This window comes from Macaca fascicularis, chromosome 4 (assembly GCF_037993035.2).
Source record: "Macaca fascicularis isolate 582-1 chromosome 4, T2T-MFA8v1.1".
NCBI classification, from domain to species: Eukaryota; Metazoa; Chordata; class Mammalia; order Primates; family Cercopithecidae; genus Macaca; species Macaca fascicularis.
Genome location: NC_088378.1, coordinates 21293930 through 21318798, shown reverse-complemented (window position 1 = coordinate 21318798; position 24869 = coordinate 21293930). Strand labels below are relative to the sequence as shown.

Genomic DNA, 24869 nt, shown 5'->3' with positions numbered 1-24869 from the left:
ATTGGTATCTTTAGGGTTATGAACACTGTCTCTGAGCTAAAGTTTAGCTCAAAAACATGTTTTTGACCCCAAAACATCACCAAAATATGTTTAAATAAACCTAGTGGTAGAGAGCCTACAAGGTTATCACTGAGACAGATGTATTAGAGGAACCAAAGGGAGCCCATGGACTTCAAAACTGCCTGATATTAAATCAAGAGACTGTGCTAAAGCTGGTTTTCTCATGCATATTATCTACATGTTTTTTGCTTTCAGAAATCAACCCATTTCCTCACCTCATAACTCTTCTTGGTAACGAGATAGTTTTTTTAGATATGGATCAAAATCAAGTTGTGTGGACGTTTTCAGCAGAAAGAGTTATCAGTGCCATTTGCTACACAGCGGATAATGAGCTGGGATATTATGCTGAAGGGGACTCACTCTTTCTTTTGAACTTGCACAATCGTTCTAGCTCTGAGGTATTTCACTATGTAATTCTTTTGAAATAAAGGAAATGAAGTATTTGCATATGACACTACTCAGTACTTAAAATGACTGGAAAATGGTTTAGTCATTAAGATTAGAATGAAAAAGACAGATATTGTGTAATCATTTAGCCACACATGAATACAGACTACATTTTGGGCAAATGTCATTCAGCACTCAGTTAGCAAATAGTTACTGGATTTAGGATGCTGTGTTAGAACCTGGGATATTATAGGTGAAAGTTTATAGGCTTTGCTCTTACTAAACCCAGTCTAGTATTTGTCTAACACTAGGAAGGCAGTATTGCCTAGTGATTAAGAAGGTGAGTTTTGGAATTTGACCACCTAGAATACAATTTGGGCTCTACTGCTTACTAGATTTGTAACCACTGGCAAGTTATTTAACCTCTATGGTTAAGTAATACCTCATCATAAGGTTCCCATGAAGATTAAATGAGATAATCCATGTAATGCACTTAGCACAATGCCTGGCATGTGGTAGGCATTCACCAAATGTTAACTGATAGTGAAGACAGACTAAGATAACTGTTGTGCTGAGAGCAGGATGTGGTGGAATCACAGAGAATGATGGAATCACAGAGAATGAACAAGTAGTCTAGGTTGGCTTGGTGGTGGTAGAATGGAAAAACATCCTGGAAACAAAGATGAGCCAGGTGAAGGCCGAGGGGGTACAAAGACAGGAAAACAAAGAGCCATAGAGTGTTTGGATGAGAGTGGAGTGAAAGGAAGCTGGGAAATCTGGAGAGGTGGGAGCCTGAGCATAATGGGTCTCCTTTACTGTGCTAAGGAGGCAGGTGTCATTCTAGAAGCCAACAGCAAGCCAGTAAAGATATTTAGTGGATCATTAACATGGTCAAGTTGTGTTTTAGAAAGGCCTGTTAGCAGTGTGAATAGTGACTTAGAGAGGGTTAAATCTGAGACAATTAGGAGGCTGTCACAGAAATCCAGGTAGAAAATGTTATGGGCCTGAGTGAGGGGATGAGCATCAGGTGAGAAAGGAGATGACAAACTGGACATTTAAAATGGAACTAGTTCAAGCTGGGCGCAGTGACTCACACCTGTAATCCCAACACTGTGGGAGGCCAAGGCAGATGGATCACTGGATGCCAGGAATTCGATACCAGCCTAGCCAACATGGTGAAACCCTGTCTCTACTAAAAATATACAAATTAGCTGGACATGGTGGTGCGTGCCTGTAGTCTCAGCTACTCATGAGGCTGAGGCAGGAGAATCATTTGAACGCAGGAGGTGAAGGTTGCAGTGAACCAAGATCATGCCACTGCACTCCAGCCTGGGTGAGAGAGCCAGACTCCATCTCCAGGGAAAAAAAAAAGGGACTAATTTACTATGGGTAGTAATGAGAAGAAGAAGTCAAGGAGGACCATATTTGTCAGGATTAGCTCCTTGGGTAGGTGTTGAAAATCCATAAAAATATAAAATGCAGGAGAAAAAGAGGTTTTGGCGTGGGTGATGAAGTCAGTTTTCTGGGGTAATTCATATGGAAATGTTCAGTTGGCAGTTTAATATTTGAATCAGTAACTCATTACAGATCGTGTCTGAAGGTATAAATTTGTAGCACTGGTTTGTAGATTGCAGTTAAAGCCATGATAGAATCAGTTAGGAAAAATGTGAGAAGAGGACCCATGTTACAATGGTATACTATCCAGATCGCTGAGGTTTGGGATTACAAATGAGAAGTGCAGTAAACAAATGATATGGGTGAATATAGAAAAGTCTCCAAATAAAAAAATAACAACTCTCTTCTTGGCTGTGTTCTCTACCTGTTGTTAAGCTTTTCCGAGATTCACTGGTTTTTGATATCACAGTTATTACAATTGACTGGATTTCAAGGCACCTCTACTTTGCACTCAAAGAATCACAAAATGGAATGCAAATATTTGATGTTGATCTTGAACACAAGGTGAAATACCCCAGAGAGGTGAAGATTCACAATAGGAATTCAACAATAATTTCTTTTTCTGTATATCCTCTTTTAAGGTATGTAAATGCAAGTATCTTTTTATATTGTGATGAAAGAGATAGAGACATATTTAATGGAATGTCTTTGACTTAGTAGTAGAAGACAATTATGGGAAAATAAGATGCTTAGGGCTCTTGGCTCACTATATTATAGTAAGTAATTCTTCCTGTAAATTAAGAGCCACAACCGCAACTATGTAAACTTAATGCATACTGACAATTTGACTAACAAAGTTAGGCTGATTACCTAACAGGAAACAATAGCAGATTTTTATACTAGTGAATGCAATAGCATCATCAGTTGGCAAGGACAAGAAGAGGATTGACACGGTGGCAAGAGATGAGCAGGAACAGATGGGCAGCATGTCTTGCACAGCAAAAGTTATTCTGTGCTCATCCATCTTAGTTTAACTCATATCCTCACAAGGTGAGCTTTAAAGTCTCCTTTTAGCACCTAAGTAGCAGTTTCCCAGGCTGGAAAGATACATTTCTGTTTGTGCCATAAGCATGGGGATAGGCTATTTTGAAACTAGATCATTAACTAGTATTAAGAAGCAGAAACAGACATGAGAGGAGCGGAATAGAGATGGACATTGATGAAAATTATGCAAATACATTTTATATTTCAGTTATTAAGTGGGCCTTTTAATATAGCACCTAAGGTCATTATGTTCCCAGACTTTAGTTGTAAACACATCTATTGAGAAATCATTGGAAATGCTACAAGTTAGACTTCTTGTGACTTCTTCCATCTCAGAAAAAGGTTATTGAAAATGTGACCATGCTCTCTCCAAAGGCTCCATTTGTCCCTCACAGTCATTAGGAATGGTTGCTCTGCATTAGAAACCAATATTTGAAATGATGTATTTTACTCATTAAGTTGGGGGGACTTTTTTTTCCTCTATAGTCGCTTGTATTGGACAGAAGTTTCCAGTTTTGGCTACCAGATGTTCTACTACAGTATTATCAATTGCACCTTGCACCGAATTCTGCAACCCACAGCTACAAACCAACAAAACAAAAGGAATCAATGTTCTTGCAATGTGACTGAATTTGAGTTAAGTGGAGCAATGGCTATTGATACCTCTAACCTAGAGAAACCATTGATATACTTTACCAAAGCACAAGAGATCTGGGCAATGGATCTGGAAGGCTGTCATTGTTGGAGAGTTATCACAGTACCTGCTATGCTCGGTAAGATGCTGATGTATGTGCACAGATATTTGTTAATAAGAGCAGCTCCTTCAATTGCATTTAAAAAGAGCTTGCATTCCCCATATACTCAAAAGAATACACACATGATATTTGCTCTGTACCATGCCAAGTGCTGTAGAATTCAAATCAAATTGTTTCCAGGAAAATTGTATGTAGGCATTCACATAATTTTCTAAATCTGTGTTTTAAAAAATTGTAATTAATAATAGAGCTACAATTTAATGATCTTAACTGTATGTTCTTAGCATGTACTAAATGCATTATTTTATTTAATCTTCATAATGACTCAGTGAAGTAGGTACTAATATCCTCATTTTACAGATGAGGAAACTGAGGCTGAGAAAAGTAAGGTAACTTTTCCCAAGGGCCACAGTTAGTAGAAGTTGAAACTGGGTCTAACTACAACATGCATGACCTTCCCGCTATCCTAAATTATTTCCACTTTGATGATCCCATAGATTCCACTTTCAACATGAATTGGTCAATACTTGGGTCTATCTGTTGAAATTCAAATGCTTGTAGAATAAATATTCGAAAGTCGAGTACAATTTGGAAGTCTCCTAATTAGGAGTAATTCAACAGAAAAAAATACATACTCTAAATACCCTATATACTCTTAAAATTTCTCTTCATTGCCCAGTGTGGTAATCACTAGCCACATGTGGTTATTTAAGTTTAAATTAATTGAAATTAAGGCCAGGTGCAGTGGCTTATGCCTGTAATCCCAGCACTTTGGAGGGCCGAGGTGGGTAGATCACTTGAGGTCAGGAGTTCGAGATCAGCCTGGCCAACATGGTGAAACCCTGTTTCTATTAAAAATACACAAATTAGCTGGGCATAGTGGTGCATGCTTGTAATCCCAGCTACTCAGGAGGCTGAGGCAGGAGGACTTGCTTGAACTGAGGAGGTGGAGGTTGCAGTGAGCCAAGATGGTGCCACTGCACTCCAGCCTGGGTGACAGAGTAAAACTCTGTCTCAAAAAAAAAAAATTAAATAAAATTAAACATTTAATCTCTCAGTCACACTAGCTAAATTTCAAGTGCTCAAAAGCCACAAATAGCTAATGGCCACTGTGTTGGACAACATAGGTATAAAACATTTGCATCATCACTGAAAGTTCTATTGGTCATTGCTGGGTTATACAGTAAAGTTTTGAAATTGCAAATATGTGTGTATGTGTTATAATTGTACATAGGTTTTGTTGGCATGTCAACCAAGGCCTTTTAGAAACAATTCCTATGTTTAGAGGCCTTTTAGAAACAAGGCCTTTTAGAAATAATTCCTATCATTAAATAGATTTAATGATAAAGGTAATGTTTTGAATGATTCCTCCTTAGGTATGTTACTTGTTTCTGTTAAACCTGTGACAAAACCCTTTCCTTGATCAAAATGTAGTTATGCTCCTCTGAGTCCTCTTCTTGACTACGCCTTAACCTTGGTCTTCATGTGTCCATCCTTGCTGAGTTCAGTTTTAGCAAGAATCCTACAGTTTAGAGAGAACCCCCTACCACTGATACCCGATCAAGTTCTTCATTGCCCACCCTTGATGGACATTGGTCTGACTTAAGTAAGAATCCTGTTTAGGCTCTTGGCTTGCCTTTAACAAGAATCCCATTAGGCTAATTCAACAAGCATTGCCCTATCCTGGATGCCATCTCTTAATATTTCTCCACCCAATGACTTCCTCACTCAGTTTTTTGGCTATAAAAACCCCAACTATCTGTTACGTTGCAATATTTGTCTTTCCTAGTGCACTATTGCTCTTGTCTTGACCAAAGTCTTTCTTATCATTTTAACAAGTGTCAGAATAATTTTCTTCTTTAACATTTGATACACAAGACAGAAGAATTATCTAGTAGACCATTATATATGTATAAAAATGGTCAGTTTTTCATAAACCTGTAATTAAAATCCTAAAATTAGAAAATTAGAAAGATTTTAGAGATCATTTAGATGTTATGATGTTGTAAGAATTTTTTTCTTTAAAAATAGTCATGCTTAAACAACCGTTTCTTTAAAAAAACCTGCTACTTTATAAGGAAGTCTGTTTAAGCTTTTGGACAATTCTGAACATTGGATTTTTTTCTTTTATTTAGCCAGTCTTTTCTTCATTTCTCCCATTCATTAGTCTTAGTTCTTACCTCTAAATTTACAAAGAATAATTTAATCACTTTCCACATGATAGCCATTCAACTATGTAGAGATAACTGTTGTAGCTCATTGTAAGCATTTTTTTTTTTTTTGAGACAGGATCTCACTTTGTTGCCCTGGCTGGAGTGCAGTAGTGCAATCATGGCTCACTGCAGCCTCCATCTCCCAGGCTCAGGTGATCATCTTGCCTCAGCCTTCCAAGTAAGCTGGGAGTACAGGTGCACACTACCATGCCTCACTAATTTTAGTATTTTTTGTAGGGATAGGGTCTTCCTATGCTGCCCAGTCTAGTCTTGAACTCCTGGGCTCAAGCCATCTGCCTGCCTTGACTTCCCAAAATGCTGGGATTATAGGCATGAGCCACCATGCTGGAATCAAGCATTTTCTTTGGAGGAAAAATTCAAGTATCTGCAATTGCTCCCCAGGCAATGTGGCATCTAAATCTTTGCCCTAGTCACCCTCCCATGATTTCATTTCAGCTAGTTAATATTCTCTTAAATATTGCCCCCATAAAGACACTTCACTCTCAATGTGTTCTCATCAGTGAAGGGAGACTCTTAACTATGAAGGTCTTCTTTTTGCTGTAGCCAAAAGTGGAATCAGATCTTTAGGATACCTGCCATTGAAAGACCATAGTCTTTTCCACATTTGTTATTATTAAGCCAGATCCCTTTCATTTGTTCATTTACAGAATTGATATGAAACTTAAATTTAGGATTTTACATTTGTTCCTATCAAATTTGAATCAATTTCCTGATTCTGTTGTGATATTTTTGAATTTCAAGGCTGTAACTGAACCTGCTAGTGATGGTGATAATCACATAATATCTGCAAAGATGATAAATGTGTTTGCTATGCATTCATTCCAAACCATTGATAAAAATATTGAGAAAGGCACTGAGCCCTATGCCTATCATTTAATACTTCCCTCAGGTTGGCATTATTTGATTTTGAGTCACATAGGTAGGTTTTAAATCCTGGGTCTGCCCTTTGGTGGCCTTGAACAGATTATTTAACTCCTTTAAACTTCAGTTTGCCTTTCCACAAAATGATGTTGGTAATAATAGTAGTTACCTGATTGACTTGATATGGTGCTAAAATGAGAGAACACCTCTAAAACCCTTAGCCAAATGACATAAAATGAAGATTTTTTTTTTCATATTGAAATAATAGATTCAAAAGTTAGTAATTATATATAGGAAAATAATTTCATGTATTATTTAGAGTAAAAAATGTAAGATATTTATTTTGTTCTTTATATTCTTTACGTTTTTAACCGCAGGAAAAACCCTTGCTAGCTTAACTGTGGATGGAGATTTTATATATTGGATCATCACAGCAAAGGACAGCACACGGATTTATCAAGCAAAGAAAGGAAATGGGGCCATCGTCTCCCAGGTGAAGGCCCTAAGGAGTAGGCATATCTTGGCTTACAGTTCAGTTATGCAGCCTTTTCCAGGTAATAAAGTCACATTCATAATCAGCTTGTTCTCCCAATTTAGGGTCCGAAAAATCTCATTATGTCTCCTTCTCCAAAGCTGTCCCGTTAGCCCCTCTGTTGTGCTCTCATCCTTGCTCCAAACTCTACCAGTCTTTAGTGTGCACTGTGATTGCTGTTTTTCCTGGATCACAAATTACTTCTATGTGTAAACACAGCTCAGGGTGTGGTGGGCAACTGTAGTCATGGGAAAGCTACGTCCTGTTGTTCTGTCTGCCTGTCCTCTTTCTCTTCTCAGTCCCATAATTTCTCTTCTTTCTCTTCTTTCTCCTTTACTGATATTTTAGGCCTCCCAGTGGTGTCAAAAAGTGTTGCATACAACCGTGTTTTCAAGGTAATGGGTCATACTTGTGTTATTATGCAGTATGCAGTATTATGTATCAAATCATTAAGTATTAATATATACTATTATAATATGTAGTACTATTTAACGTAAGACTGTGCTACCATTTTTATTGAGTTTTTATCTTTTTTAAAAAAGTGTTACTGTTTTTAGTGTTATGCCCCTCATCCTACTTTTCCTATAAACTGTGAATTTTATTGTGTGATTTGTATACCGCAATGATTCCTAGAAAGGCATGTATCATGTTATAGCAGAACTGACTATATATTTTCTACTGACAGTCATCATAAAACATTGTTGAAATCTAAAAAACACACAAACAAAAACAAAAACAGTATTGCATGGCCTCATTGGCATTTTGTCAAGGCTTTGTTTGCCACTAAGGTGCAAATGTCATTCTAAATTAAATATAACTGTCCTCTGGAGAGGGACAGATATAAATGACATAAACTCCCTTTGTTTAAATGTTTTCAGTTATAAAACATGTAAATTGAAAAATGTTAAAATTTATAAATAAAGCCTACTTTGTATTTTTGTAAATAATTTATTTTTCACTTTGAGAAATTTGAGAAATTTTAAAGGTTCGTGTGGCATCTGGTTTCTGGCCCAGGAGCTTAGAAATTGCCACTCCACCCAAAAACAAGTAAAAGGCTGAGCGAACTGAAAACTTAATAGCTCTTCTTGGATCCACAAGAGAAATGAGGTCACAGAGCAAACTGCTGTCCCCAGTTGGAAAGACAGATTGGTAAATACAGAGAATTGTAATTTACCAGAGCAAAAACCCATGAGCTAAAACCTTTTTAGAAAGCAGTGTTAGCGGTAGAAAAATCTAAACAGTAATTGATGAATTGCTTGAGGCTCAGTTGGGTAACTCTGAGAGTAGAAACTCGAAGGGGATCCAGTTATAGGGGGCTTCACACTTTTATAAGTTTTACCTCCAGGAGCTTTAACTGGTTTTTTTCTTAGAAAATCTCCTTGTGCTTCCCACGGAGGAAAGGGAAAAGGAAAAATTTTGAAAGGCACCAGAGCATTCTGTTCTTCTTAACAAGGTCTGCATTCAAGCTACACTAACCACAGCTGGACCTGCTTGGGTTTTATCAGAGCTTAATTGACCGGGCAAAGAGAAGTGCCCAACCCCAACCCATTCCAGCCATCGTGTCCCACCTAAGCGGGGTAGGGGAACGAAAAGAACCTGTGAAGTTCACATTTGAAAAGCAAAGCAAAAACCCACTTGAAGACTGAGATCGAATCTAAGACTATAAAATGCCTCCCCTCCCCCTACACCTTACCACCACATTCCTAAAGGCCCACTTACAGCACTTGCTTTCACCCAGTACAGCATATTCGGCTGTCAAGAAAAAATTACAAGGCATACTAAAGGGCGTAAAACACAGACTGAAGAGATAGAGGAACTATCACAACCAGATTTCAATATGGCAGGGATGTTAGAATTATCAGACTGAGAATTTAAAACAACTATGATTAATATGCTAGGGGCTCTAATGAATAAAGTAGTCAGTATACAAGGACAGATGGTCAATGTGAGCAAAGACATGGATATTTGAGGGAAAAAAAGAAAAATTAGAGATTAAAACACTGTAACACATGAGGAATGTTTGATGGACTTAAAAGTAGACTGGATGTGGCTGAGGAAGGAATCTCTGAGCTTGAAAATATCTCAATAGAAACCTGCAGAACTGTAAAGCAAAAAAAAAAAAAAAAAAAAAAAAAAAGGAAAAAAGCCAGAACAGAATATTCAAGAACTGTGGGGAAACTACAAAAGGTGTAAGATAGGTATAATATGAATACTAGAAAAAGATGAGAGAGAGAAATGAACAGAAGACATATTTGAAATAAATATTTGAAACAATAATGACTGATAATTTCCCCAAATTAATGTCAGATACCAAACTACAGACATGGGAAGCTCAAACAATACCAAGAAGGATAAATGCCAAAATCTACACCAGGCCTATCATATTCAAACTGCAGAAAACCAAAGATAAAAAAAAAAATTCTGAAAGAAGCCAGAGGAAAAATTACTTTAGCTATAGAGGAACAAAGATAAGAATTATATCCAACTTCTCCTCAGAAACTATATAAGCAAGAAGAGAGAAAAGTAAGATATTTAAAATGTTGAGAGAAAAAAACACTAACCTAGAATTCCGTACCCTGTGAAATTATCCTTCAAAAGAGAAGGAGCAATAAGGACATTCTCAGACAAAAATTGAGAGAATTTGTTATCAGTAGACCTGCTTTGGAAGAAATGTTAAAAGAAGTTCTTTAGAAAGAAGAAAAATGATACAGGTCAGAAATTCAGATCTACATGAAGAAAGGAAGAGCATTAGAGAACAAATAAGTGAAGGTAAAGTAAAAGTTTTTCTTTTTCTTAATTAACCAAATGGATAATAGTTTGTTGAAAATAATAATAGCAATAATATATTCAATTATATCCACTTATGCATGTATGTGTGCATATATATGTGTATATTTATATTAAGCAAAATGAATCACAACAGTGACACAAGGGATAGAAAAGAGGACTTGGTATTATTTTGTTATTATAAGGTACTGCACACCTGTGAAGTGGTATAGTGTTGTTTGAAGGTGGACTTGAATTAGTTGTAAATATACATTGCAAATTCAAGGACAAATCACTAAAAAGTGTTTTTAAAAAAGTATAACTGATTCCCAAGAAAGGAGAGAAAATAGAATCATTTAGACTGCTCAGTTAAAACCACCAAAGTCAGAAAAAAGTGGAAGACAAAAGTAGGAACAAAGAACAAGGGCAACAAATGAAAAATAATAACAAATATGGTAGATACTAATTCAAATATATCAGTAGTCACTTTGAACATCAATGGTCTAAATACACCAACTAAAATACAGAGGTTGTTTGAGTGGATCAACAAATAAGACTCAACTCTACATTGTCTATAAGAAACCCACTTTAAGTGTAAAGACACATCATATAGATCAAAAATAAAGGGATGGAGATAGTAGATCATGCTATTGCTAATCAAATGAAAGAAGAAACAATTTCAGACAGAACAGACTTCAGAGTAAGGAAAGTTATAAGTGATAAAGAGGGACATTACGTAATGATAAAGGGATCAGTTCTCCAAGAAGACATCATAATCCTTAATGCATATGTCCCTAAAAACAGAGCATCAAAATACATGAGGCAACAATTGATAGAACTGCAAGAAACAGATGAAGCCACTATTACCATTGAAGACTTCGCAATGTCTATCTGTCAGAAATGGGCAAATCCAGCCAAAAAAAATCACTAAGGATATACTGATGAACTCAATAACACCATCAATTAATTTGCTATAATGGACATCTATCTACTAATAATAATTTATCCAACAACAGCAGAATAAACATTCTTCTCAAGCTCACATGGAACATTCAACAAGACGGACCATAAAATACACTTTAACAAGTGTAAAAGAATAGAAATCATACAATATCTGTCCTCAGACTACAATGCCATTTAACTAGAAATCAATAACTGAATAGCTGGAAAATTTCAGAACACTTGGAGATTCAACAACATATTTCTAAATAACAAATGGGTAAAAGAAGAAATCTCAAATTAAAAATATTTTGAACTAAAAATGAAAACAAAACATCAAAACTTATGGGAATCAGTAAAATCAGTGCTTAGACGGAAGTTTATAGCACTGACTGCATGCATTAGACAAAATGATCTAAAACTATTTAAGCTTTTACCTTAGGAAACTAGAAAAAGAAGAGTAAATTAAATCCAAAATAATAAGAAGAAACAAAATTAAAACAAAAGAAAAAAATGAAGTATAGTAGAAATCAATGAAATTGAAAACAGGAAACCAACAGAGAAAAATCAATGAACCCAAAAGCTGGTTCTTTGAAAAGATAAATAAAATTGATAAGCCTCTAGCCAGGCTAAGAAAAAAAGAGAGTGGATGCAAATTGCTAATAGTAGAAATGAAGACGGGGACATCTCTATAAAACCCATGGAGATTAAAAGGATAATCAAGGAATACTATTAACAACTCTATGCTCACAAATTTAATAACCTGGATGAAATGGACCAATTCTTTTACAGACACAGTATGCCAAAACTCACAGAAGAAGAAATAGACAATCTGAATATGTCCACATCTATTAAATAAATGGAATCAATAATTGTAGCCTTCTGAAATAGAAAGCACCTGGGCCAGATGGATTCAATGGTGCATTCTACCAGACATTTATGGGAAAATTGTACCATCTCTACAATGTCTTTCAGAAAATTGAACCAGAGGGGCTACTTCCAATTAGGCCAATGAATGCATTTATTCTAGGCCAGAATTACCCTAAAACCAAAACTAGACAAATATATTACAGGAAAAGAAAATTTTAGACCAGTATCTCGCTTAAATATTGCAAGAATTGCAAAAGTCCTGAACAAAATATTAGCAAATCAAATTGAGCAATATATTAAAATAATTTTATATTACAGTCAAGTGGGATTTATCTCAGCTATGCAAGTTTGAGTCAACATTTGAAAATCAATTAATATAGTCCACTACATCAACAGACCAAAGAGGAAAAATCAGGTGACCACATTGATAGATGCAGAAAATGCTTTTGACAAAATTCAACACCAATTAATGATGAAAAAAACTTCAGCAAACTAAGAATAGGGGTAACTTCCTTGAGAAAGAACACCTATAAAAACTTTGTTAACATCATTACTTAATAGTGAGAAATTAGAGGCTTTCCCACTAAATCAGAAACAAGGTAAGGATGTTCCCTCTCTCAATTTCTTTTCAACATTGCAGTGGAAGTCACAGGATGCAACAATACAAGAAAAGGTATACAAAGCATACTGATTGGGAATGAAGAAATAATGCTATCTTTGTTCACCGATGACATGATCATGTATGTAGAAAATCTGAAAGAATTGACAGAAAGACTCCTGACACTCATAAGTGATTATAGCAAGTTTGCAGGACATGAGGTTAATATACAAAAGTCAATCACTTTCCTATATACCAGCAATGGATAAGTGGAATCTGAAATTAAACACACAGTATCATTTAGATTAACACCCACAGAAAATGAAATACTTAGGTATAAATCTAACAGCATATGCATAAAAATCTATATGAGAGAAACTACAAAACTCTGATGAAAGAAGTCAAAGTACTAAATAAGTGTAGAGATATTCCACGTTCATAGATAGGAAGACTCAATATTGTCAAGATGTCATTTCTTCTCAACTTATGTATAGATTCAATAAAATCCCAATGAAAATTCCAGCTAAAGTGATTTTGTAGATATTAACATCTGATTCTAAAGTTTATATGGAGAGGCAAAAGACCTAGAATAGGTAGCACAGTATTGAAAGAGAAGAACAAAGTTGGGGAAGGCTGATATCAACTATATGACATTCTGGGAAAGTAAAAGCTATGTAGACAGTCATAAGATCAGTAGTTGCCAGAAGGATGGGGGAATAAGTGGTGAATAGAGCACAGAGGACTTTGAATGCAGTGGAACTATTCTGTGTGATACTATAATGGTGGATAGAGGTCATTACACATTTGTCCAAACCCGTAAAATGTACAATACAACATTGAACTCTAAAGTAAACTATGGACTTTGGGTGATAATGATGTCATTGTAGGCTCACTGATTGTAACAAATGTACCACTTTGGTAGGGGTAAAAGTTATGCATGTGTCGAGAAAAGGAGCATCTGTGAAATCTTGGTACACTCCTCTCAATTTTGCTGTGAATCTAAAACTGCACTAAAAAATAAAGTCTTACCAAAAAAAAAAAAAAAAAAAAAAAAAAGAAGAAGTCCATGCAGTATCTGAAGTTGAACGACACACACATAACCTCCCCCCAGCCCCATATAGGAACACACTCCAAAATGAAGTCCTAAGAGTAGCATGAGCTTTTTTTTTTTTTTTTTTTTTTTTTTTTTTTTTAAACTGGAACTCATTAAGAATATGATTAATACTCATTTTCTTTAAAAAATGGAGTCAATTTTATGTTGCTAGTGTCTAGGTACATTATTAAGAGTACTTTACCTCCATCTGCTGGAAATTTTAGCAATTACAAGTTACCTTGGTCCTTTTTTTCTGAAGGCATTCAATTATCTTCAAAATATATGGGATTAAAAAAAATGTAAGGGAAAAACCTGTCTTTCTGTCCTGAATAATGTTTCTGACACTTCAACATATCATATTATATCAGTCAAATAAAAGAATGACAAAATTCCCAATGACCTTTGAATTAGATAATTGCTCTCATTGCTCACATGTGTATCCCATTCTCTGTTCAGATCTGAAATCAGTACAAACTGAATATTATTGGATAAATATTGGTTGAACTGGAGAATAGTTCATCTTGTAACTTTAGTAAGGTTATCCATCTCCAAACCCCCATACTTTCCAAATGTCCTCAAACTTAGGTTCACAGTGTCCTTGAGTATTCTCCGTTGTTGGAGATTTTAGATGTACTTCTAATTTTAAACATTTTTTTCCCTGCATTTTGGAATTCATATTTGGAATTCCCAGACCAGACCAGCATTATTTTCTCTAATTTTTCATTTTAGTCTCAGTAATGATGATAATAATAGCTAACGTTTATTTAATGTGTTCACCATGTGCTAGGGATAGAGTAATATATAAATATCTCTAAAGCAGGCCATTGTCTCTGTTTACAGAAGAGCTGGAGTAACCTTCCCAAGACCAAAAAGTTAGTAAGTGAAGGAGCTGGCTCCATCAAGTTATTTGCCACTTAGACATTTACCCCCTAATTTTCTTACTTGTTGAATGCTAAGGATGTATTTTATATGTGGCTAGTATGAATCCGTAAGGATCGATAACACTTACTAAATACCTAATTATGTCAGGCACCCTCCTGGGGCTCTGGGGGAACAAAGACAAATCAAGCACAGTCTCAGCCAAAGATGTTTACATTCTAGTGCTAGATGAAGAAAGAAAGCAGCAAAAGAAAACCAAAACCAAAATCACATGTGGCTAGTGCACTGGTAGAAGAACATGTGAAATGGAGTGAGGACAGAGAGGAGATGTCCTTTACCTGGAATAGGAAGGCAGAAGGGGCTTCCCAGGAAAAATGATGCATGAACTGAGCCTTAAGTAAGGTTAGGTAGATGGGGAAGATCATTCCAACCTGAAGAGACTACCTATGTGAAGGGTTGGAGGGGTAGAAGTCCTGCAGTGTGTAGATAGTGTACTGTGGTTAGAGTGAAGGATGGCTTTGCATAGCAGAGATTGGATATGCGGGCAGGAGCCAGATAGCACAGTGCCACGCACAACGAGTTAAAGAGTTGGCTAACTGGTGTAAGATTGTTAGATTTCATATTAAAATCATATTTGGAGTTATTTGCATATTATGTAATTATGCTGCATTTTTAGGTGATATTTTACGTCAAGACTTAGACTGAATAGGTCAAGAAGTTGTGTTCAGGTGCAAGTGACAGATTCGTGATTTTTTGAGGCTTAAGCCTGCAGTATGATTGTGCTACTGCACTGGTCTAGAACAGACCATTCCCATTGTAGCCTCCATGACTGGGGCTCCCTGGAGTTGTGCAGCGTGCAATGTGTTTGGTTGTAAGTGGTGGCTAGGGAGCTCCACAGTGCCATCAAGCATCTGGACTTGATCTTTCCCCAAACTTCCTTAGTGAGTCTTTTATTCAATTCTCACAAGATGGCTGCTGCTCCTGTTGCATAGTGTCCACCTCCTGTGTTGGGGGAGGGTGAAGGACAGAGGTGTGTGACAGTGATAAGCAGATCTGACTAACCAGACCGTGTCACATGATTGTCTGGGTGGCAATCAAACTTTAGAAACAGTTTTTCCTCCCAGCATGCTGCCCTGAATGATATCAGATATATATGAACTTGAAGAAAAGGAGGAGGATGTTGGGTAGACGGTAGCAATACATACTACACATACTACACACAGCATCAAGATGCAGCCGGTTTTGTTTCTTCAAAGAGAACGTTATTTCAAATCATTTTCATATTTATCTTTTCAAGCAAAAGTTATGTGTGCTCTACAAATTTCTTTCTAACCTTTGATATTATTCTTGTTAAAAAATCTGCTTTTCCTCTCATATATTTATGTATAGATATTTAATCTTTTCGTTTCTTCTTATTTTAGATAAAGCGTTTCTGTCTCTAGCTTCAGACACTGTGGAACCAACTATACTTAATGCCACTAACACTAGTCTCACAATCAGATTACCTCTGGCCAAGACTACCCTCACATGGTATGGCATCACCAGCCCTACTCCAACATACCTGGTTTGTTATGCAGAAGTTAATGACAGGAAAAACAGCTCTGACTTGAAATATAGAATTCTGGTAAGATTGGAACTAGTGGTCTTTGTCTTTTCACAAGATGTTCTTTTTTGATACAAATTTATGAGCCATAGTAAAGTGTTTCCTGTATGTTCTGAAGTGGACTAGTATGCAACTTTTTTACAGCTAATGATTCATCAAAACATTGTGTTCTAGTTTTCTTGACTGGGAGTAAGTTAAGCTTCAAGGAAGTATATCAACTCTTGTCCATTGATGGATTGCCATGGTAACAGTTTTCTGAGTGTCCAGAAAGAATTGGGTTTATTCCTCTCCCTGATTATCTAATTATCCTCGGAGAGAATGATAGAGACTTATTTTTGTGGCCTATGGAGCAGACTGAAGATTGAGGAGTAAGAAATGAGTTGGATGGAAAGAACATTGCCTTATACCTCTTCTCCATAGCATTTATCTAATATGAAAATTGTACATTATGTTTTTCTTTTGTTTCCTATTTGCAGAGAGATATACTGCTATGCAGATACTGTTTTTAGTCATTATTGTATGCCTAGCACCTAGCACAGTCATTGGCACCGTCCAGGCATTCACTAGATATTTCTTGAATGAATTGGCACTATGATTCAATCATTGAATGATGAAACACATTCATTAGTATTTCAGTTGTCTTAGTGATGGAATCACATATGTCCAATATTTTGCTTTGTGCTTGGCTTTATTTAGCCTATTCAAAAGGTGAAATTGACTAACTGTTGGACGTTAAACACTATATGCTTTCCCATAAAGTGTATGTGATTTTTCATTACTTCCTTAATTTTGTCTAATTAACCATTTTTACACATTTCTAAAATGAGTAATTTCAGATAGGTTAGATCATTTGGCTGGTCAAGATTGGACTTGCAGCATTGGACACGTCTGTAATTAAATTTAATCTGTCTTATTGCCTTCCCATTGATTAACAGTGATCTAAGACAGTGGTTCTCAACCTTGGCGGCACATTGAAGCTTCACAAAAAAACACTCTGCATCTAGGCTTCACCCCAGATAACTCAGTCAGAATCTCTGGCAATAGAACCCAGGCATAGTAGTTTCTTAAAGCTTCCCAGATGATAGCAAAGTATAAACAAAGTTGAGAACCACTGGTCTAAGGAAAATCTTTTTACTCTCTTAAACTTTATTTCTAAGAATGATTAGATTATATAAAAACCTTTTATTGTATTCACATATGTATCACATGTTTTCTATCATCTTGCTGAATTTCTAATACAATGTTAGTGAAATAGTATCCTCTTCTAGGAATTTAATTTCCCCTGTGAAATGATTTATACCACAAAACCTACTGAGGGCTACCAATCATTTGGTACTTATTCTTGGAAATATTGAACAACTCGAGTCTGGGTAGATTGCACAGTGGTATTATCATTAATAATCCAGAATCTAAAATAAATTAACTTTTTTGAGCCTTTAACTTTGTTCTCTCTTTGATTAAATAATTTCTACCAATTTGTATAAAATGTCAAGAATAAGATATTGATTTTTAAAAAATCAATTACAGGAATTTCAGGACAGTATAGCTCTTATTGAAGATTTACAACCATTTTCAACATACATGATACAGATAGCTGTAAAAAATTATTATTCAGATCCTTTGGAACATTTACCACCAGGAAAAGAGATTTGGGGAAAAACTAAAAATGGAGGTGAGTTATGGGCTTGGTGTGGGTTTCTCAAGCAGAATATTGTGATACATGTGATGGGTACATCCATCGATGTTTATTTTTTAAAATCTGAATGTGAAGTAATTTTACAATGTAAGCTTTCTTACGTTTAATAAGAAAAATGTGTTTGCAGAAAACTTTGAGCTGACCCTTACTCTAACCCCTGAAGTTGACTAATAATATTCTATCAAAATAGAAAGCAACTAGGAGGTAAAACATTGAAATCAATATTGTTTGACTAAGAAGCACATTATTTGGTCTCACCACACAGTGTCACTCTTTTTCCAGATACTCATAGGTTTCTGTACATGTGGTGAGCTATAGAAAAACTAAGCCTTTTTTCTATGTGAATTTTACTGAGGCCTGAGGTGTAAAGTTATACAACAGTATTGCCTTAAAGAAAATAGGTCTAAAAAGGTTTTCTAAGAACTGATGAGGTGGTGATTATTATGAGGTGATGACATTTATTTCAGATGTCTCTGATGTTATTCAGAAAACTCACCCAAATTGAGTTACTCCCCATTCGCCATATCCTTGAGCTGGAGTCAGAGAATGATTTGGTCACTGGGCCGAAATAAGTGGGAGCCCTTTAGGCAGCCTGTTAACCTACCATTGCAGAAGAGGCTGGTTTTCTTTCTGGACATCTGTTATTTATTCTGCTCATACCGTATGCTTATTTTTCAACCCAAACTCCGTTACTTCTTTCCATCTTTCAGTGCTATTGCAGCATCCTTTATCATTCCTTGCTATTTATTTCAGTACCAGAGGCAGTGCAACTCATTAATACAACGGTGCGGTCAGACACCAGCCTCATTATATCTTGGAGAGAATCTCACAAGCCAAATGGACCTAAAGAATCAGTCCGCTATCAGTTGGCAATCTCACACCTGGCCCCAATTCCTGAAACTCCTCTAAGACAAAGTGAATTTCCAAATGGAAGGCTCACTCTCCTTGTTACTAGACTGTCAGGTGGAAATATTTATGTGTTAAAGGTACAGTAAGTATACTAGGCACTCTTTATTGTCATTCTCAAGTGCAAGGCTCTCGAAAAGTTAAGCAATTGTTCTTTTTTACTGAAAGGTTCTTGCCTGCCACTCTGAGGAAATGTGGTGTACAGAGAGTCATCCTGTCACTGTGGAAATGTTTAATGCACCAGAGAAACCTTATTCCTTGGTTCCAGAGAACACTAGTTTGCAATTTAATTGGAAGGCTCCATCGAATGTTAACCTCATCAGGTTTTGGGCTGAACTACAAAAGGTAGACTTTTAATGCAAATCTTTATTTTATGATATAGAATAAATTGGAAAGGCCTTTTTCAAGCATCAAGAACATGCTCATGTATAAATAAACAATATATTTGACAACTTTCATTGATTTATGTTTGGCATGCAGAAGCAGTAAGTTATCCAGACTAATTTCTGGTGGGAAGAATTCTCAGGGAGATTAATTTGCTTTTAAAAGATGTTATGTAAAAGGATATAAGTTATAGTGTACTAATTTTATAATATTTTACTTAGTTTAGATGTTAGCATGGTTCTCTGGTTTAAAGCCCTTAGTAACTTGGTGTTTTCTATGAAAACAAAATGAAAAAGAACTGAAGAAACAAAAAACCAAAACCTTGTTTAGAAATGTTCTTTTCATCATTTAAGGGCTGTGCAGTAACAAGACAGAAGTAAACCATAAAACCAGCTTATTCTAAAGTAGTTTTGTTGTTGGCTGGCAAACTTTAAATGATTCCTCATCCAAGACTTTTCATGCTTTAACCAAAAAGAAACCACCCACTGAATTTTAAGGCATCAATTAACCTGATTAATTCATTGATGGAGAAAGCCTACATTGACTTTTATGGTGATAAACTTAAAATTTATTATTTTTTATAATTGCTACTTGTTATTTTAACTATTATATATTTGCATGTGCATATTTGTGTATTTCTGGGCCTATGTATGTGTACATATTTTTAAAGATTAGTTGGAAATGTTTTGTTCAGTGGTAACTCAAAAAGCAAATAAGTATAATCATAGCCTCACTACTTCTTAAAAATGCAGTTATTCCCCAGGATGTTTAAAAATTATTATGTAAGGTATTTTTGTGATCTTATACTTTATAAATAAAAACTATGAAAACTGTGGAACAACACTGAATCTTGGGTTAATAAACTCAAAGGTCACAGTTTAATTGGACTTTTTCCATTGAGCATGTTTCTGATGATTTGTTGCCTATTTAAAAAATTGCCACCTTATAAAAATGCAGTTAAATTGGAGAAATTGGAGGAATGCCTTTTAAAATGACATCTATTTTAGTAAACTTAACGCAGTTCAGTCTAAAGTCAAGGGGAAGGATGTAAAGTTCATTTCCAAGATTATCAAAGAAATGGAATGGGAAAAGACTTTAGAGATAATTGACACCCTAGCCTACCCTTTTATTGATCAGAAATGGAGACCTAGACAGATGCCAGATGTCGCCAGGCAGAGAAAAATCCTAGGGCTGACTTCTCCCTAGAGCAGTCCTATTAGGGTGTTGTCTGTGGAAGGAATAGGAGTCATTAAGTCATCCATCCCACTCTTTAAAGTTTGGGGAGAGGGACAGCAGACAGAGATCTCCTGGTCCAGTTCTCGTGACTTTCATGCAGTGTTTTTTATTTCTAAACTTCCTCTGTTTTTACACTTACTCAACACAGGTTCCAGGCAGACCATTTAGAAAATGATGAAGCTGCAAATACAAGATAGGGTCATTTGTACATGAGTGGCCATCTACAAACACTAACTATGAGTACAGTGAAAGTCTGTGGTTCTGCAAGGGTTGATGAGTGCTATCTAGTCAGAAAGCGCTGTCTCTTTTGAACAACTTGAACCTATCTCACAATGACAGGACAGCTGGGAATGATACCGTAACTCCACACTGAAACTCTGAGGAGTGGGCAATGAAAATTGCTATTTTTAATTAGCAATTTTTAAAGAAAGGAAACAGGAAGAAAATGATAAACTTGCTCTCTGTCATTTCTGTCAAAATTTCCTTATCTGAAAAATGAGGGAACTGGAGCACAAGGTGAAGTTTCTATCTAGATCAGGGGTGTCCAATCTTTTGTCTTCCCTGGGTCATACTGAAAGAACTGTCTTGGGCCACATGTAAAATACACTAACATTAATGATAGCTGATGAGCTCAACAAAATTCCCTTAAAAAAATCATAATGTTTAAAGAAATATTATGAATTTGGGTTGGGCTACATTCAAAATCGTCCTGGGCCACATGTGGTCCACAAGCTGAAAGTTGGACAAGCTTGATCTAGATCTTAAATTCTACATAATATAAGCAACTCACAACAGTGTACAGAAGAAGAACATATTTAAAATGGAGAGGAAACACGTAATTTTGTTTGGTAATTTTTTCATGGAAGCCCATTAAAATTGTGTTTTTCGCAGCAGTTCAGGCAAATCCCTATCGAACCACAAGTTTCTGAAGTTCCAAACTCTCAGACATCTTAGCTGACGCTCCCTCTCACTGCCACCCAAATAATTTGAAAATCCCCCTGTGGTAGCCTCCACTCCTGCACTTGTCGGCCTCTGACAAATGGAAAGTCCTGACACCCTTGTGATTTACTGGGATATCCTGTGGCACCTCTCCAGGTTGGTGGTCTGCCCAGACATTCATTGCTATGGTGATGCCAACACTCTACCGTTTTCCAGTGGTGCCCTTGGTCAAACATCTGCTGACACTTCAAGGAGCTCTGAAAATTTCTTGATGGTTTGGAATGTTGGGTCAGCTAGACTATTCACTATAGGTAATTTCTCCACCAGATCATGAAGGAGAAAGAACCAAAAAGAGTTAAGCCATCTTTTTTTTTGGCCAGGAATGAATTTCTCTCTCTCTGAGGTTCACAGTAAATATTATGGATTCAATGCACCTGTTTCATTAAGCTATTAAGCTGTATGTCTCAGCGGGATTGATACATTTATGAGTTTAGTGCAGGCAATGTTCCTGACATCAGCAGTTCTATTTTTTAAGTTTTAATTCCTTCCATTCCCTTGTTCCCCTTTCTTATTGTACATAGCGGTCTACTGAGTGAAAATTCTATAGAGAATCATTCCTTACTGAATAGAAAACTAATATAAAGTGTCCATTTAATGAAATGATGTGACCTCATGAGTGTTAAGTGAAAAAGAAGATATAATTTAAGTTTATTTATGGAAACTGACCTTTTCATGAAACTCTATGAGGGAAAATATATCAAGAACCCTTGACAAAGTGCCATATCTTTTTGTCTTTTCCTATTTGTATGTTAAGAAATTATCATTTTCAAATAATGATACTAAGGATCCAAATATACAAGTTTTTAAAAAGCAATATCACAGAGCAAGAAAGTTCAGATAGCTATAATTAGAGGCCCAATATCTAAAGTGGAATGAAAACAAGATTTTCTGTATTTAGTTTCTAGCTTTGCTACTTAGTAGCTTCATAATAGTGGGCAAAAATTTTCTTCTTTTGGCTATGTAGGTTTCCAGTGTATAAAAATAAAGAATTCTGGTTACATGTCTGAAGAGGGTGTTAGGAGGAAAAAAAATGTCTTAGTTTGTAAGTCACTGTGGACTTCTTTATCAAAGATTACATGTAATCAAAACATGTGAAAATATTATTGCTATGAAATTAACAAATCCCTGGGATCTGAAAGTACCGTTGTTTTGATCCATCGTTGTTCCACAGCTGTGGATTTGCATTCTTAGCCATCCTGATTAAAGGTAGGTATCTACCCTTTGGGATAACAAGAAGCGGTAGCTCTGAATCTTCCTCAATGATATATAGTCAGAGGTGTATGTCCCACCTTGAGCTTCTCCCATGAACGGTCATGTAAGTCAGTTATATCTTATCATAAAAAGCAAAACGACTATAGGCAGTGGGGTAATGTTTGGGATCATTCATAAAGAAGTTCTTATTCTTTAATAGAAAAGAATGCTTGAATTTTAATCACTTGCTATAAGCCTATACATTTTTGTGTTTTGAGAATATTTTCTCAGAGAAACAAAAATATTAATTGAAACTTCTTTTTCTAGTGGAAATACAATGAGTTTTACCATGTTAAAACTTCATGCAGCCAAGGTCCTGCTTATGTCTGTAATATCACAAATCTACAACCTCATACTTCATATAATGTCAGAGTAGTGGTGGTTTATAAGACAGGAGAAAATAGTACCTCACTTCCAGAAAGCTTTAAGACAAAAGGTAAGTACTAACATACTCAACACTAAGAAACTCTGTGTTTCAGTTCCTTTCTTATCACTTATTTCACTAATCCTAGAGATACATGAAATTGTTCTTTAAAAGCAGTACATTATTATTTCTAGAATTTGAATGAAGAAATTGAGAAAATGTAGGAGACCTTGCAGGCAATAATGAAATAATGCTGGCTGGGTCTGGCTGGATCCTGAACTGGGCAAAATTATTTCTTCTTTCAGTATCCTTATTTCATGTCTAGCTATGACAATTTTGTGGTGATAACTGTATGAAAATAGTGTTACTGAATGTTCAAAAAATATTTATTGGCTACTATATTTGAGATACTAAAATGAAAAATATACGAAGTTCATTAAAAATTAACTAGTGTTCTGAAAGATATAACTTAACTTTGAGTTGAGCTCTATAAGAATGGAGGGAACAAAGATCTAGAACCAGAAATACCATTTGACCCAGAAATTACATTACTAGGTATATACCCAAAGGAATATACGTCATTCTATTACAAATATACATGCACACGTATGTTCACTGTAGTACTATTCACAATAAGGAATCATTTGGAATCGATGCAAATGCCCATCAACATTAGACTGGATGAAGAAAATGTGGTACATATACACCATGGCATACTGTGCAGCCATAAAAAGGAGTGAGATCATGTCTTTTGCAGGGATATGGATGAAGCTGGAAGCCGTTATCCTCAGCAAACTAATGCAGGAACAGAAAACTAAACACTGCGTGTTCTTACTTACAAGTGGGAGCTGAAAAATGAGAACGTATGGACACAAGGAGGGGAATAACACACGCTGGGACCTCTCCCCCAGGTAGGGGGAGAGAGAGCATTAGAAAAATAGCTAATGCATGTGGGCTTAATACCTAGGTGATGGATTGCTAGGTTTAGTAAACCACCATGGAACATGTTTACCCATGTAACAAAACTTCATGACCTGCACATGTACCCCAGAACTAAAAATTAAAAATTAAAAAAAAGAATGGAGGGAAAATGCTCCAAAACTTATAATAATTTTCTTTATTTTCATTTATCACTTATTTTGTGCCAAATTGAGACATATTGTTAATCTTATCACTAATTCATGAAATCCCACTAATAAAAACTTCAAATGCTCATTTAAAAATATTTAATCATATTAGAATATTTCTGAAAATTTCTTTTTTAAAAATTTCTTCTTAAAAAATGGGATACATGTGTAGAACGTGCAGGTTTATTACATAGGTATACATGTACCATGGTGGTTTGCTGCACCTATTGACCTGTCCTCTAAGTTCCCTCCCCTCAGCTCCTATCCCTCAACAAGCCCTGGTGTCTGTTGTTCCCCTCTCTGTATCCATGTGTTCTCAATGTTCAACTCCCACTTATGAGTGAGAACATGCCGTGTTTGGTTTTCTGTTCCTGTGTTAGTTTGCTGAGGATGATGGTTTCCAGCTTCATCCACGTCCCTGCAAAGGACATGATCTCATTCCTTCTTATGGCTGCATAGTATTCCATGGTGTATATATACCACATTTTCTTTATCCGGTTTTTCACTGATGGATTGACTTGTTCCATGTCTTTGTTATTGTAAATAGTGCTGCAATAAACATATGTGTGCATTTGTCTTTATAGCACAATGATTTATATTCCTTTGGGTATATACTCAATAATGGGATTACTGGGTCAAATGGTATTTCTGGTTCTAGATCCTTGAGGAATCGCCATACTGTCTTCCACAATGGTTGAAATAATTTACTTTCCCACTGACAGTGTAAAAGTGTTCCTATTTCTCCACAGCCTCGTCAGCATCTATTGTTTCCTGACTTTTTAATAATCGCCATTTTGATTGGCATGAGATGGTATCTCATTGTAGTTTTGATTTGCACTCCTCTGATGATCAGTGATGTTGAGCTTTTTTCATATGTTTATTGGCTGTGT

The 24869-nt window shown here is 35.9% G+C and overlaps 1 protein-coding gene across 4 annotated transcripts in view; it reads left to right on the top strand.

Annotated features, from left to right (window-relative positions):
* ROS1 (ROS proto-oncogene 1, receptor tyrosine kinase) overlaps nt 1–24869 on the top strand; it is a 142082-nt gene that overhangs the window by 69199 nt on the left and 48014 nt on the right. For all 4 annotated transcript variants that reach the window (XM_045391634.3, XM_065543247.2, XM_015448589.4 and 1 more), the window contains 9 exons: nt 256–458; nt 2278–2483; nt 3373–3659; nt 7114–7290; nt 15835–16037; nt 17544–17688; nt 18466–18698; nt 18787–18963; nt 22756–22924. In XM_045391634.3, the coding sequence (XP_045247569.2) occupies nt 256–458; nt 2278–2483; nt 3373–3659; nt 7114–7290; nt 15835–16037; nt 17544–17688; nt 18466–18698; nt 18787–18963; nt 22756–22924 (1800 nt within the window). The remainder of the gene's footprint in view (nt 1–255; nt 459–2277; nt 2484–3372; nt 3660–7113; nt 7291–15834; nt 16038–17543; nt 17689–18465; nt 18699–18786; nt 18964–22755; nt 22925–24869) is intronic.